Genomic DNA, 16,325 nt, shown 5'->3' with positions numbered 1-16,325 from the left:
GAAGTTTTGCGTGATTGAACGTTCTCATTCAGCATATGTTTATTGAGCACCTAAGCCAAAGAAGGTTCAGGTGCTGAGAGATAAGCCCAGAGAATTATTTAAAACTGCGTTGAAGTTTTGTTTTCCACTTCGGGGTTAGAGCAGTAGTTCTGCAAACTCCAGTGTGCATAGAATCACTATGTTAAAATAGATTGGCAGGTACACAGTAGGTCGGGATGTGGAGTGATAATCCTGAGTGATTTTGATGTTGGTGGCTCTGGCATCAACAATGAGGGGGGAAAAAAAACTAGTTTAGCACAAGAACAGAATATATTTTCAGCTTTAAAATGAGCTCTGGGCCTTTGTGGACAAACACACCCATAAAAGCATGTGAGGTATGAAGTGGAAAATGAAGAAACAAGAGAATCAGTAATAAGGACGGAACAGTAGCAATGTTGTGACAGATGACGACTTTCAGCTCAGGGAGGAGCATGAAGACTGAATTCATAACTCAGGGAAATTTTTCAGAGGTGAGCTAGTGACCCTTTAGACTGTAAGGTCCTGATAAACGGGACCGTTAGAATTGTTCATGAAGCAAGTGGAACTATGCCTGAGAAACATTTGATCACTGTTGCTATAAAGGAAGACCTATATCTCTCACAGGGGTGTCATTTATTTATTTGAACAATATCTCTTACTGATGACTTCTGGCCTTCCCCTCCCCATTTAATTAAAAAAGGAGGTATGTGATTTCCTTATCCAGCAGCAAAATGCCTCTAAAGATTTAGAATAGTTTGAATACTGAGTGATCTTTGTACAGCAGATGAAAGGAAAATTGTTGAGTATTTGAATCTAGCTCGGCTCCCTGACCCCAAGGCTCACTTCTACAGCTTCTCTCTGTGTGGGCAGACTGTATGTTGTGGTGAGAATCAGGTTTTAACTTCCTAAAAACCCTTACATAGTTACTTATTGGTGTCCAGTCTTAGTGAAGCTCTTTAATGAAGAACTGGGAATTCTTGAATCTCGGGGTCAGGCCTTAAGCCTAAATGTCCGTGACCTCAGACCATGGTTGTACCCCCTTAGGAAAGAGGCTGGTGGGCTAGCAAATACTTCTTGTGAGAAAAGTTTAACTACAGCTTCTAAACATTGCTTAGTTTCATCCTTGCTATGTATGTTATCTGGAATGACTAAATGAGTTAGTGAATTGATATCAGCCAGTTACCTGATTCTACTTCTTCCCTGTCTTATTAAAATCAAAGTGGAAATAGTATATTTCAGAAATGGAACATTGCACAAGCAAAAAGAGATGTCTACAAAGTGTAGCAAGTTGGTGCAACCTAGAAGATAGAGATTCAAAAATGAAGTATCTTGCAAGGGACTTACAGGGCAGTAGTAAGATAGTCTTTAATATAGTAAAGTCAGGAAACTGCTGAGAATGTGTTGGGATCATTTGTTTACAATGCAGAAAATGAAAACTTCTTTTCCTTGCTCTATGTGTTCCCCAGTTAGTGCAGTGGATATGGGAGTCCTAAATAAATCAGCTACATGGGATCATTCTACCCCCAGAGGAAATGTGTTCCTGACACTAATTTATTATCTAAAATCCTGTGTATTAGGGGTTTATTGGTTTATGCCTTCATCTTGTCATTCTTCAGGATGGTTCTTAAAGGTGATACTATCTGACTTGCCCACCTCAACATCTAATTGGTGTTTTAACCAGTTAACCCATGCTTGTTTATTCTTTGGAACACTTATTATGAATCACAGTATTATTACTGGGAAATAAAACGTTAATGGTAGAAAAAAAAATCACCCAAATAAACAAAATACATTGGCTAGGTCCTCTCAAACTGGGAAAAACACTGTGGTCTCTTAGGCTCGCTAGACAAGGACTCTCTCTTCTGGATTGCGTATCTATATAATACATATATATGTTAAACTTAAAAATATTTCTGAGACAGTGTTGTAACTAGTCAGTTAAATGAAGGACCTGCAAAACTTCTACTGTGAAAGATGTTAGGGAGAATCTGCTCTGTTTAGAACCTGACTAGTCAGGAGTAAAATGTACAGAATGTTATAGACCTAATGAACTGAATACAGATAAATACCAGAGGTTTGTTTTGTTGTTTTTGTTGTTTATGGAAGAGCAGCATTTCAACAAATGCTCATCCTGCCAAGGGAAAGGAAAATTGTTAAGGCGACTTACTCTTATGAGAAGGTTTTGGAGGAGCAATGGTGATTAGAAGCCAGTGGAAGATAATCCCCTACTGGAAAGTCTTGGGGAACACATAAAGATTAGAACAGTGAACACTTATGCTAACAAATATGGGAGGAGGATCTTTTAGTTTCTCTTACCGTAAATCTTATGTTATCCCCCAAAGGATAAATAAGCATGTGGAAAATGTAGATGAATTGGATTTTTAAGGACTTCAGTTGCAGAGGAGTTTTGTATTCAATCCTTACAATTCCCACTCATATTTGTTTTATTATGTGTTCCCTTTTGCCTCTATTTTCTGTTCACAATTCTTTTGCTCCTGTTTCATATATTTCCACGTATTTGTACATTTCCTTGTAGACTCTAGTCTGTGTGTTTTTTTTGTTTTGTTTTGTTTTTTGTGGTACGCGGGCCTCTCACTGCTGTGGCCTCTCCCGCTGCGGAGCACAGGCTCTGGACGCGCAGGCTCAGCGGCCATGGCTCACGGGCCCAGCCGCTCCGCGGCATGTGGGATCTTCCTGGACCGGGGCACGAACCCGCGTCCCCCGCATCAGCAGGCGGACTCTCAACCACTGCGCCACCAGGGAAGCCCTGTGTATGTATTTTTAATTCATATAAATATAAACCTGGTAGTCATTTCTAACTTTCTCCCTCAATATTCTGTCCGTACAGTAGAGCAACAAAGAGGTAGAGCCGGCTACCACCCAGTAATATTCCGCATGAGCATCCTGCACATTTGACTTTGCCATTTCCCGAGGTTGTCTGCAACTTGCCACTTCTATAAACATCCTCTGATGTGTTCTCTGTGGATCGATGGAGACTTTGTTTGGGAAATACCAGGAGTAAGATTGTTGGGTTTTCCTCATGCTTAATTTTACTGACTCCTGCTAGGCTGCTCTCTACAATGGTTGTATCTGTCTGTGTTCCAAAAAGCAAGAGTTTAGATTTTCTTTGGCATTATCCAGTCTTCTAATTATTTCCCATCCATTGTGTATATATTGGTTTTATCTTGTTTTAATTCCTGTCTCTTTGATAGTTAATGAGTTGGAGCATCTCTTCATATACTTGTTGATTATTCAGTGTTTCCTTCTCTTGGTTTGCTTATTCACGTCTTTTGCCCATTTTTCTATTTGATTTCTTATTGAGCTCCTGGCACATTATAGATGTGAGTCCCTTTCACTTACACTTTTTTTTAAAAAATATTTTTTCTTTGGCCATGCCGTGCTGCTTGCGGAATCTTAGTTCCCTGAGCAGGAATAGAACCTGGGCCCCCAGCAGTGGAAGCGCGGAGTCCTAACCACTGGACTGCCAGGAAATTCCCAGTCCCTTTCAGTTATAGACATTGCAGACTCTTCCTCCAATTCATAATCTGTTTATTACTTTTGTCTGTGGTGACTTTCATTTAACAGAAATTCTTAGTTTTTATGTAATCAAATTCACCTTTTTTTTTTTTTTTTAACATTATAGGTTGAGCTTTTTGAGTCTTTGGAAGTCTTTCCCTATGCTAAGTAATAAAGATATTCTATATTTTACTTTCCTTATTTTATGATATTGTTTTATAGTATATCATAGTATTTGGTAGGCCAAATAATCTCTTCCTACTTTTTAAAAGTTAACGTAGCTCTTTTTGGACTTTTAGTCTTCCACATAAATTACAGAGTAAGTTTATCAAGTTTATCATAAAAAAATCACGTTTTGTTTAGAGTTTCCAAAAATCCTTTGATCTCTTACATATGTGATGGCTCTTAACAAGATATCACAATTTGTATGTGTGGGGATGGGGTTGTTTTATGATAAATAGTGAACTGTCTTTTTTTTTTTTTCCTGGCTTTGCCACGCGGCATGTGGGATCTTAGTTCCCTGACCAGGGATCGAATCTGTTCCCCCTGCAGTGGAAGCCCAGAGTCCTAACCACTGGACGGCCAAGGAAGTCCCTATAGTGAACTGTCTTCCAGATTGAAAACAATCTATATTTCTGATTTGAGAAGTGAATACAGTAGAGGCCTTGTGGAAGAATGCTTAGACTTCTTATGACGATGGGAGAAGTGGGGTGCACTCCATTGTCAGATGTGCAGTGAGTAGAGAAGGGCCAAACCAACACTGATGAGCAAGACCAGGGTGGGAGGAGGTGGGGCATTTCTTATGTTGTTATGTTAATTTTTCCTTTCTTCTTCCTGTCCCCTTAAGCATGTGTGCACTGTGGTCAGTGGAGGAGATAGAAGGACAAAGACATGTAAATAATATGATATTGATTGACCATTTTGCTGATTCCAAAGGCATATTTCATTGTGGAAAAGACTGGGGTTTTCTTCCTAGAAGGTTTGAATACTTTTTAAATTTAAGATGCATCACTTACTCCCATCCCCCCCACCATGTCCACATCCCATGCACCCACAGTTGGGTGCTTCAGTCACACCTACTTAAGCTCACATGCTCTCATTTCAGGGTGGATTGCAGCTGCATTCTTTTAAGAAAAAACGAACTCAGTTGAACATAATAGGTTAAAGTTTCTAATCCTCTCTCTTCTTATTCCCCATCTGAAAGGATCTCCATTTTAAAGTTTTCACGGAGTATTGTCTTCCCTCTGCCACATTCATGTTCATTTCCAATCCTGTAAACATGCCATCCCTGCTTCCTGCCCCAAGATGAACAGAGCTGAGAGCTTCAGGCTTACCTGATGCTTTTTCATGGTCCGCTGGACACTGTAGTATATAAAAAGCAACCTTTTGAGTTTCAAGCCCAGCTCCACTTTTTATCAGCTATTGCAATAATAATGACATAGGAAGAGTCGTTAACATTTACGGGCTGTTTATGTGAAGGATATATGTCTCATTTCATGACTTGTGTGATTTGAGAGTCCCAGCTGTTAACATCTGAAATTTGCTTTCAGACACATTGTTTCATTCTGTTATCACACTTTCTGTGCTAAAGGCAGGGCAGATATTTCTCCGTTTTTCAGAAACACAGTCTGGTCCAAAACCCCATAGCTGCTTATGAGAGCGAGGACTAAAACCCCAGTTTCTTGGCTTTTTTTTGTCATCACCATTAACTTAATCATGGCAAATTCTGGGCGCTCATTAGCTGATAGGACAACCACATCATGGGGTGTCCAAATTAATGCCACACCTGAATTGCCTTTTTTGACTTTAGCTGGAAATGACTGGACCACTGCCTGATTGCCTACCCGTCTTTCTATTATACGTGTCTCATTAAGCCCTGCTTTTCTTCACATTCCAAGGAAGTGATTTTTTTCCTTTGGTACTTGAAGTACTACTGGTCAGATCATTGGATCTTAACTTTGTTCCTTTTTCAGGAAGAGTTTTCTTTCACCTGTCAGCTTGATAAACAGAATTAGCCAGTGAGTTGGTTTTGGAAAGGAATAGTAAACCCTGAAATAAGCATAATGCCCTTTGGGAAAGAAACCAGACATTGGCAAATTTGCCTTGCGGGTTGCTAGAGCAACCTTTCTGAAGCCTATTAGGAGTAACTCAGTCAAAATAGCTTTGTAGCCATCATTTAGCTCCTGTTTCTGTATTGAGTACCTAAGACTCTGGATGGTAAGACCGGGCTGGCTTGTAAATTTGCACCCAATGCCAGCTTACAAATCTTCATACATTACTGGTTTGGGTTTTAGATGACCTTCTCTTCTTTCTCATCTTTCCTCACTTTTTTGCTGTCTCAATTAAGGAAAGAGTTAATGAACACTTAGGTGCCAGGTACTGTCCTTGGTATTGCTAGGGACAGGGATCAGTTGGTGTAGTCACAGTCTTTTCCTCCAAGAAGCTCAGGTAGCTTAGAGCCAGCTGCATTTTACTCCAGCTTTGTTCCTCTCTCAGGGAGCACAGAAGGCCATGTTGACAGCAGAGATGAGTGCCATTGTGATTTGTGGTGAATAACTTGTAACTCTGGTGGGCAGTAAGGGATTGGTGAAGGTTTTTGAGCAAAGGGAAGCAACTGGTTTAAACTTGTACTTTAGGAAGATGAATCTGGTCGTGGTGCATAGGATGGGTTGGAACGTAGGGTGACCAGGTCCAGTCGCCCTGGTGGTCGTGATCTCTTACCTTTGTAGAACACTTGATTTTTTACCAAGCCTCTTCATAGCTGATCCCATTTAACCCATAAGACAACTCCATGAGGTAGGATGAGCAGGTACTGTTATTCTCAGTTTTCATGGATGCAGAGTGAAGCTCAGAGAGGATCTGTGGTGGCTGGGGTGTGTAGTAAGGGCTTGAAGGAAGGGTGGCACTGGGCATGGAAGGTGGGCCCAATGTGAATGCCATGGTTGGTTTTTTGGGATTCTTTTGGCCATGCCGCTTGGCATGTGGAATCTTAGTTCCCCAACCAGGGATCAAACCCATGCCCCCTTTCTGTAGTGAAAGTGCAGAGTCCTAACCACTGGACCACCAGGGAGGTCCGTGAATGACATTTTGGATGCTAGATCAATAGAGCTTGAGATCTGAGTAGATGCTGGTTATCAGGGCGAGTGAGGAGTCAGATAACACTGAGGTTGTCAGGTCAGGCTTCTGGGAAGGGTGGTGCCATTCACAGAAACAGGGAGATCAGACAGGAAATTTGGCAGGTTTGGATTTGGATAATAGATTGAGGGGCAGGTGGGTATTCTAGGGGGCCATCACAGGTGGACACCTTGAAATCTGAGTCTAAGATTGGAGCGCAGTGTTTGAGAATTCGAAGGTCGGAGGTGCCTTTGGAGAGTAATTGCGGTAGAGAGGCAGAGGAGGAAGCCACAGTGAGAAGACAGGTTGAGCTAGAGCTGCCCGGGGTTGGTGGCGGGGAGAGGGAGTTGCTCATGTGCTCTTCCTTAGGTGCAGAGGGAGCCTAGCTGCAAGAGGATTTTGAGGTGGAGGGGGGTGAATTTGAGGGGCTCCCCAAAGAAGACTCTTTATACAGGATTAGGTGAAATCACCTGTGAGTGAAAAGGGTGAGAAGGATTTGGTGTCAAAAGCAAGCAGAGGTTTGGAACAGCAGGTGTGGGAAGTGTTGAGAGAGCTGAGAAAAGGTGAACCAAACAAGAGGCTCGATGTTAGGAATTTTCAGTGACTCCAAACAGCATGGTTTTGTGGCTTTCCAGTAGTTCTTGGAGACCATAAAGTAGGATTGGAAGGAGTAGGCCTTGGGGCTTTTGAGCACCGGGAATTAGGAGAAGTCAGGGGTGCAGGGAAAGCTGAGAAGCTCCAGGGTGTTAGGCAGTCATCGGTCCAGAGATGGAGCAGGGGGTGAGGAAAACCGTGTGTGTGGGCTGTGTGAGCTCCGGCAGTAGGTGGGAGAGACCGTCAAAGTTAACAGTCTAAATGGCAGTTTGCAATTATTGATGGCTTTCCGTTTTCAAGCTCAATCTCCTTATTGAGGGGACGCATGCACAGAACCAACAAAGAACCCTAAAGATGTTCTCAGGCATGTGGCCTGGCCTTGTAACACTTGGCTCTTTGCTGCCTGTTTTTTTTTTTTTTTTTTTTTCTTTTGCGGTACGCGGGCCTCTCACTGCTGTGGCCTCTCCCGCTGCAGACTCCGGACGCGCAGGCTCAGCGGCCACGGCTCACGGGCCCAGCCGCTCCGCGGCATGTGGGATCCTCCCGGACCGGGGCACGAACCCGCGTCCCCTGCATCCGCAGGCAGAGTCCCAACCACCGCGCCACCAGGGAAGCCCTGCTGCCTGTTCTTCTCATCTTTGAAACAGGAGCAACTAGAGCCTACTTTAACCTTGGTGTGGTGGTTTACCAGTGATTCTGTGCTGTGTACAGTGTCCTATTTCATTAAGCATTGTTATTTAATGTAAACATTTGGGGGCAGCATTTTTCAAATGCCTCAAGTTTACAAGCACATGTTTTATGAGCCCCATTTACTCCCTGTTGTGAATTAGTATAATTTAGTCTGCACTCCCTCTGCACACACGTTTTCCCCCTTTCATTGTGTACAGTCAGATTTTCACTTTCTTTAAAGCCGGACTGAAGAAGAGCCTGCAGGATGAGATTGACGCCGTCCTGCGGGAGAGGATTATGGTGCTTGACGGAGGGATGGGGACCATGATCCAGCGGCTCAAGCTGAGTGAAGACGACTTCCGAGGACAAGAATTCAAAGATCACGCCAGGCCCCTGAAAGGCAACAATGACATTTTAAGTATAACTCAGCCCGATGTCATTTACCAAATCCATAAGGTAAAGCATCCCCAGGTTCTTATAGTTTCATCCTGTCATCTGAAAGGCCTTTGGTGTCCTGAGGGCAGACCACTGGGCCAGGTGCTCTGGGGGAGACAGAAGAAAGGGGTGATTTGTTCAGATGGAGGTGGCTTATTCAGAAAGCAGGTTTTGGGCACCATATAAAAGTCGTGCACGGTATTGAGCATTCAAGATAAGGAAATGAGGAGGGCAGGTTTTCTGCCTTTGAGGCATTTCAACGACAGTGAAAAACCATAAAATACTGGACACATTAGGATTTTTACCTACACTAACTTATTTAAGTCACCACAACAGCCCTGATGAAGTAAAACTGAAAGGTAGTTGTTGTTCTCATTTTGTAGATTCGGAAACTGAGCACCTCAGAGTTTAAATAACTTGCCTGACGTTACAGAGGTTTACTGACTTGAAATCCCGTGTTCTTTCGTGCCATTTTCCTGTCTGTCATAAAAGTGACTAGCCTTGGTCAGGGAACTAAGATCCTGCAAGCTGTGTGGCATGACCAAAAAATAAATAAATAAGTAAAAATGGCCAGCCAACATAAAGAAATCAGAAGCAAGTAACTGGGTATTGCTAGACCTTTGAATTTTAAAAATAAGTGTTGGACTAAATTGTTTCATAGGTTATCGTGGCAGTTTCATAGGATTATGACTACAAGAGATAATAAGGTGATTTAATCTGTTTTTCTGGTCTGGATTGAATTTGAAGGACAAACATATTTACCAAGGAAGTAAGAAAGTTTTATCTTTTGGAGAAGGGCATTGTTATAGGTGTTTCAGACTCTTTTAAAAAAATTGAGGCATAATTGACAAAGAACATAACATTGGTTTCCAGTGTACAACGTCATGATTTGAAATTTGTATATATTGTGAAACGGTCACCATGGTAAGTCTAGCTAACATCTGTTACCCTACACAGTTGCAATTTTTTTTTCCTTGTGATGAGGATTTTTAAGGTCTACTTTCTTAGCAACTTTCAAATATACAATGCAGTAGTATTAACCATGGTCACCATGCTGTACATTATATCCCCATGACTTATTTATTTTATAACTGGAAGTTTGTACCTTTTGACCCCTTCATCCATTTCCCCTTCCCTCCACCCTCCGCCTCTGGCAACCACCTTCCTTCTTTTTTATAGCTCAGTTATATTCCATTGCATATACATATAACATTTCCTTTATTCAGCCATCAGTGGACACTTAGATTGTCTCCATATGTTGGCAACTGTAAATAATGCTGCAGTGAACATGGGGGTGCATCTAACTTTTTGAGTTAGTGTTTTTGTTTTCTTTGGATATTACCCAGAAATAGAATTGCTGGATCATATAGTAGTTCTATTTTTAATTTTTTTTTTTTTTTTTTTTTTTTTTTGCGGTACGCGGGCCTCTCACTGTTGTGGCCTCTCCCGTTGCGGAGCACAGGCTCCGGACGCGCAGGGGCAGCGGCCATGGCTCATGGGCCCAGCCGCTCCGCAGCATGTGGGATCTTCCCGGACCGGGGCACGAACCCGTGTCCCCAGCATCGGCAGGCGGACTCTCAACCACTGCGCCACCAGGGAAGCCCTATTTTTAATTTTTTGAGGAACCTGCATTCTGTTTTCCCTAGTGGCTGCACAAATTTACATTCCTGCCAACAGTGCGAGAGGATTCCCTTTTCTCCACCTCCTCACCAACACTTGTTATTTCTTATCTTTTTGATAATAGGCATTCTGATAGGTGAGAGGTGATATCTTGTGGTTTTCATTTGCCTTTTCCCTGATGATTAGTGATGTTGAGCATCTTTTCACGTACCTGTTGGCCATCTGTATGTCTTCTTTGGAAAAATGTCTATTCAGATCTTCTGCCCTTTTTTTTTTTTTTTTTTTTTTGGCCTTGCTGCGAGGCATGTAGGATCTTAGTTCCCTGAGCAGGGATTGAACTTGCACCCCCTGCAGTGGAAGTGCGATGTCTTAACCACTGGACCGCCAGGAAGTCCTGTCTTCTGCCCATTTTTGAGATGGATTGTTTGGATTTTTTTTTGCTACTGTGTTGTATGAGTTCTTTGTCTAATTTGGATATCCTTATCAGACACATGATTTGCAAATATTTTCTCCCATTCAGTAGGTTGCCTTTTCATTTTGTTGATGGTTTCCTTTGCTATGCAGATGCTTTTTAGTTTGATATAGTTCCACTTATTTATTTTTTGCGTTTGCTGCCTTTCAGGCTCTTAAAGAAAAAAAACTCAAACGAATCAGTGATTAAATGGTTCATTGAGAGTGGAAAGGATCCTTGGGTGGTCAAGACTTTTTTCTAGATAAGATGCAGAACGGTTTTCATTTGAAGAAGAACTAGGAATGCCTTTCCTTTGGTCATAATGGAAATTGTAGTTACTGGAAGATTTTACATTGGTCCTTGAAGAGCTTTGGTTCTACGAGTTTTTCTGCGAGGCCTGAAACTAGGTAGTCAAATTGCATTATAAAATTCCAGTATATTGTGGATTGGGAATGCCATCATGGGTATGAATTGCTTGGTGTGGTTACAAACATCAGTTCTTATTATGCAGTTGGTGAAATCACCACCCTCCCCCAACACCCGACACCCAGCCCAGCCCATGATGTGTGGCTTTGTCCTTATTCAAGTGGATTATCACTAGAGTATGAGCTTCCTGAGGGCAGGAATTTAGGCCTGCTTTTCACTACTGAATCCCTACTGCCTAAAAACGGTATCTTGCACATAGTAAGTCAGTAAATTTTTTTAAAAATAAAATTTATTTATTTATTTACTTTTGGCTGCGTTGGGTCTTTGTTGCTACGCACGGGCTTTCTCTAGTTGCAGCGAGGGGGGGCTACTCTTCGTTGTGGTGCACGGGCTTCTCATTGCGGTGGCTTCTCTTGTTGTGGAGCACAGGCTCTAGGAGCGTGGGCTTCAGTAGTTGTGGCGCGGGCTCAGTAGTTGTGGCTCGCGGGCTCTAGAGCTCAGGCTCCATAGCTGTGGCTCACGAGCTTAGTTGCTCCGTGGCATGTGGGATCTTCCTGGACCAGGGCTCAAACCTTTGTCCCCTGCATTGGCAGGCGGATTCTTAACCACTGCGCCACCGGGGAAGTCCCAGTAAATGTCTTTTGAGGGAATGAATCTTTGTCCTGTGAGTTAGATAGATAGGTAGATAGGTAGGTAGAACAGCAAGTTTCCCAGGATAGGGACATGAAGCAAAAATGACTGTAAATACCATAAGGTGTAACCTAGCTGTCCCATTTGTGGGGGAACATTGACTAGCTGGAGTTCTCTGGATGTAGAGACCGTGTCATGTTCATGGATGAGGAAGGGAAAAAGACTGGGTTATTTTCACACTTAGTTATTTCTAGTGGAGTTACTGACCATAGAGCTGATCCCCTGATAGTTAATTTTAATGGAATGGCCAGGTTCTATTTGAAGTGCAAGTGTCTGACACTAAGCTTTTTGATTGTAATATAAGTGCCTGACATTAAGCTTTTGGTTGTGGAGGCATCGTTTCAGAGGCATCCATGTCAATAAACACCCTGCCAGCTGTGTGACACATCTGCTAGCTAAACAGCCAGACCGGAAACCAGGCTTTGTCCAGACATGAAATTCCCTTTTTAGAAAGCCCTGGGTAACCTCGATGAATTACCCTGCTTTTTCCTTCCTGAGCCCTAATTCCTGCTTTTAGGTTTTAAGTTCTCCAATAAAGAGTGAACCCACAAAACCCTAGGCACCCCTGCATTGACCCCAATAAAGGCAGAACCCCTGGTTCTCTCGGGTCGTTCCTGCCCAACCCCCTGCCTTCCCCCAGCTACCTCACTGTATGACCCGGGCATGCCTGTGAGTAATAAACCTTGTTTTTTGTTTTTTTTTTTCAAAAGTTCCCTGTTGGTAGTTGCTGAGGTGAGTCTTGCAATCATAATAAGAACCAATAGCGCCAGTGTAGCTGTGGCATTGGCTCGGTCCTGGCTCAGCACAGGCTGTAAGGGCCCATGTGAGTGCATCAGGCATTCCTAGCCCATCACTGTTTATAGGCTGAGACCAACAGGAACCAATATTTAAAACACCTGTGGCCTTGCTGTCATTAATGGCCTCCTTTAATCTTGACAGCTTTCTATTGATACATGGGAAAACTGAGGAGAAATTAAGTAGCTTGCCCATATCACATGTGTTTTAAATTGGTGAGAATAGGCTTGGAATCTCAGGGGTGTCATATCCGGAGCCCATGAGTGGGGTATTGTTCCAGGAAAGAAGGTGGAGAGAAAGGGTGAAGAGCTAGAAGAAACACCTTTTAAACTTTATATTATTTAAAATTTTAAATCTACACACAATTTGAGAAAATAATAACTAGGGATTTAGACATATTTTTTCCCTAATTATAAAGACAATATGTGTTCATTGTTACAAAAATAAAATGTCTAGCTAGATTCTGTAGAAAGCATAAAGGAGAAAATTAAAACCACCTGTAATATCGATACCAAGACATAATTGCCATTCACATATTTTAATTTATATTTCAGTCTAGTTTTCTGTTTGGATTTTTAAAATTAAATTGGGATTATTATTGCTTCATACTGTTTTATAATTTGCATTTTTTAGTTAATACCATGGGCATTAAATATCCTGAGACCTGGTTTTAATAACTTCATAATAATCCATTCTACATATATATCATCATTTACTTAACTAACCTTATTCTTAGGCATTAAGGTTGTTTTCAGTTTTTCTTGCTCTTTGTTGAAAAACTAAATTTTAATTTGTTCTTATAAAACAGAACCCATAGATAAGAATAAATTCCCTTTTAACCACTACTCCCAATTTCTATTTTTTCCAAGAGCTAACCACTTACACTAGTTGGTGTATGTCTTTCCAGATCATTTGTTATGCATTTATGTATATGTATATATTACGTATGTAGGTGTATACATATAGATATCTGTAGAAAACTCAGTACTATTTGTGTGTATGTATGTTTTAAACTTAATGGTGTCATGGTTTACATATCAGTCAAATTTGTTTTTCTACTCAATACTTTTGGAGATTTTCCATGTTAGTGTATGTAGATATATGTGCACACTGTTTTTTAGCTGCCATATAGCATGTAATAAAATGGACATATAGTTTATTTAGCCATTTCCCTAGTGATAGATAGTTGGGATGTTTGTGACTTATTATAAATGTGTGAATCTTGGTTTTCATTTCCCACCTCTTCTGCAGTGTCCATCTGCTTAGGTGGGGTTGGGCTTACTCACTATTGGAAAATCAAGAGATTCCAGAATTTTCATCAGATTGAGGTTGAGACGGTGTCCAAAGAGTGAAACAAGGCAGAAAGGTTTCAAACAGGGAGAACCGGAGGGCACCGAGGTCCTCAGGGTTTCGTAAGGGTGCAGTTGTGGCTCAGAGGGACCCGGAGCTGTGGACTGAAACAGCGGTGGTCTGAATCAAGGTTGTAGAGAGAGTGCCCTTCTCAGCGGTGTTCTGACTGCGCTGAAACAGAGAGCTGGCAAAGGAACGGAAGGAATGTTCCTTGGTCATCATGTGCCAGAAGCTTGGTGTGTGATCTGTACCATCATCTGGCCACCCGGTGAAGTAGGGTTATACTGTTTTCAAATGAGGAAACTGAAACTCAGAGAGTTTAGGAACTTGACTCAATTCACACCGCAAGTGAACTTTGTCTGAATTCAAGTTCTGTGTGTATTTATTTGTATTATCACAGGTCTTGCTATGAAATCCTTAGGTCTTTTTGCATCCCCAGCCTCTATCTAGTACAGTGCCTTGCGCTTAGTAAGTGGTCAGAAGATGTTGGGTGGCCTTGGTGAGGGAAAGACTAGTTTATCGTTGGGGGAGAGGGATTCTAAAACTCATAGCATTGACATTACTTTCTCTTGTGGCAGGATTACTTGCTGGCTGGGGCAGATATCATTGAAACAAATACTTTTAGCAGCACTGCTATTGCACAAGCTGACTATGGCCTCGAACACTTGGTAAGGACTTCATTTTTCCTTGTATCTAAGATGTTCATGAGCGTTTGCTGCATTGGCAATTGCTAGTGAGAAAACCAGCCAAAGCTGCGGAGTCAAGCTAATTCCTAGTTGTCTATTATTTGTGGTCAGATGGGGAAAATGGTTAGAATCGCTTCTGCTTATGAACACAACAGCCCATTCATTTTCCAGCTGGTTTCTTTATGAGCAAGTAATAATGGAATAAAAATGATACTTATTATGCAGTGACTGTGAATAAAACCATAATGATTGGCCATGTGCACAGTTCTGTGAAGCCTTTTTAAGTTGGGTGACAGATTTGGTTTCCTTTTTTAAAAAAATTGTGGAAAAATACATGTCACTTAAAATTTACCATTTTAACCAATTTTAAGTGTACAGTTAGTTCAGTGTCATTAAGTACATTCACATTGTTGTGCTATCATTACTAACATCTGTCCGTGGAACTCTTTTCACCTTGTAGTCCTTAAACTCTGTGCCCATTAAACAATAATTCCCAATTTTCCCTTCCACCTCAGCCCTTAGAAACCACCATTCTACTTTCTGTCTCTATGAATTTAATTCCCCTAGCTACCTTATACGAGCGGATCATACAGTTTTTGTCCTTTTGTGACTTATCTTGTTTCACTTAGTTTAATGTCCCCAAGGTTCACTGGTGGTGTAGCATGTATCAGAATATCGTACTCTTTCGAGGTTGAATAATATTCCACAGTATGGATAGGCCACATTTTGTTTATTCGTTCATCCGTTGAGAGACATGGGCTGATTCCACCTTTCGGCTGCTGTGAACAATGTTACTAGGAGCACGGTGTACAGAGAATCTGTTCTTCATCCCTGCTTTCATTTCCTTCGAGTATATATACATAACCAGAAGGAGAGCTGCCGAATTATACACTAATTCAATGTTTAATTTTTTGTGAAACCACCATTCTGTTTTCCACAGTGGCTGCATCATTTTGTATACCCACCAGTAGTGCACAAGGTTTCCAGTCTTTACACATCTTTGCCAGCATTTGTTCTGTTTCTGTTTTGTTTTTTCCTGGAAGTAGGCATCCTAGTGGGTGTGGGGTAAAGGATTTCATTTCTTTTTTGTCAACAGGATGCTTCCATATTCAAATTTTGTAAACTGTTAATGATGAAAATATATGGTAGATGCTGAGGTCCCCATTTCTGGGTGGGATTTTTCCAGAACGTGCCTCTGTGTTCATGCACGTAGTCCTGGGTGCTCTGTCACTGTTTTCCCTCATGGTGACGGGGCTTTGTGAAATCACTTGCCTTGTGGGTTATCAGGGGCATTATTTGAGGGCAGGAGTTGGCAAACATTTTCTATTAAGGGCCAGACAGTAAATATTTTAAGCTTTGTTGGCTACGTACAGTCTCTTTTGCAACTACTCAACGCTAGCATTATAGTGCAAAAGCAGCAACAGACAATACGTAAATGAATGGGCTTTGAGTGTATTTTGGTAAAACTTGCAGGCACTACTTTGTATGTTTCTGCATGCTTGCTTTATTTCCTAGTGAGAGGGTTCATGGCCCTTCTCCAAATTCTCAAGAGTTTCATAATCTACAAAAACTTCAGACCCACTGATTCCAACCATTGTACGGTGTAGGAAGCCAGGACATGGAGGAGTACCTAAGGGAACCACCCGGGCAGGTAGTGACAGAGCTGGTTTTAGAACCCAGGTCTTCTGTCTCTGAAGCCCCTGCTTTTTCCATTACTATGCTTTTTTCTAACTCTCAGAATATTTCACTACATCAGCTTATTCTGACATGCCAGACGTCCAGAGATTGCCCTTTTTGCCAGCTGGCTCGTGGTTCTATGGAAGACCGTAAAAGCAGTTCCTAAAGACTCTTGCCTTTCCTGTCGCCCTCAAGGCTGGGGCCGCCGGTAGGCCTTTTTGACTAAGATTTCATTCAGACCTCAAACTAATTCACTCCACCTTTCCTTACTGAATAAAACTGTG

At 41.8% G+C, this 16,325-nt stretch overlaps 1 protein-coding gene across 5 annotated transcripts in view; it reads left to right on the top strand.

Annotated features, from left to right (window-relative positions):
- MTR (5-methyltetrahydrofolate-homocysteine methyltransferase) overlaps positions 1 to 16,325 on the top strand; it is a 116,833-nt gene that overhangs the window by 13,313 nt on the left and 87,195 nt on the right. For 4 of the 5 annotated variants that reach the window (XR_010838998.1, XM_067025664.1, XM_059054616.2 and 1 more), the window contains 2 exons: positions 8,153 to 8,367; positions 14,257 to 14,346. Coding sequence is in view for 3 of the 5 variants with exons in the window: in XM_067025664.1 (XP_066881765.1) it covers positions 8,153 to 8,367; positions 14,257 to 14,346 (305 nt within the window). In the remaining 2 variants the exon portion in view is untranslated. Of the gene's footprint in view, positions 1 to 8,152; positions 8,368 to 14,256; positions 14,347 to 15,540; positions 16,250 to 16,325 lie in introns of those variants that run through there. The other variant, XM_067025665.1, reaches the window with a different exon arrangement.

Source organism: Kogia breviceps, chromosome 2 (genome assembly GCF_026419965.1).
Source record: "Kogia breviceps isolate mKogBre1 chromosome 2, mKogBre1 haplotype 1, whole genome shotgun sequence".
Taxonomy (NCBI): Eukaryota; Metazoa; Chordata; class Mammalia; order Artiodactyla; family Physeteridae; genus Kogia; species Kogia breviceps.
This window is presented reverse-complemented; position numbering and strand designations above follow the sequence as displayed.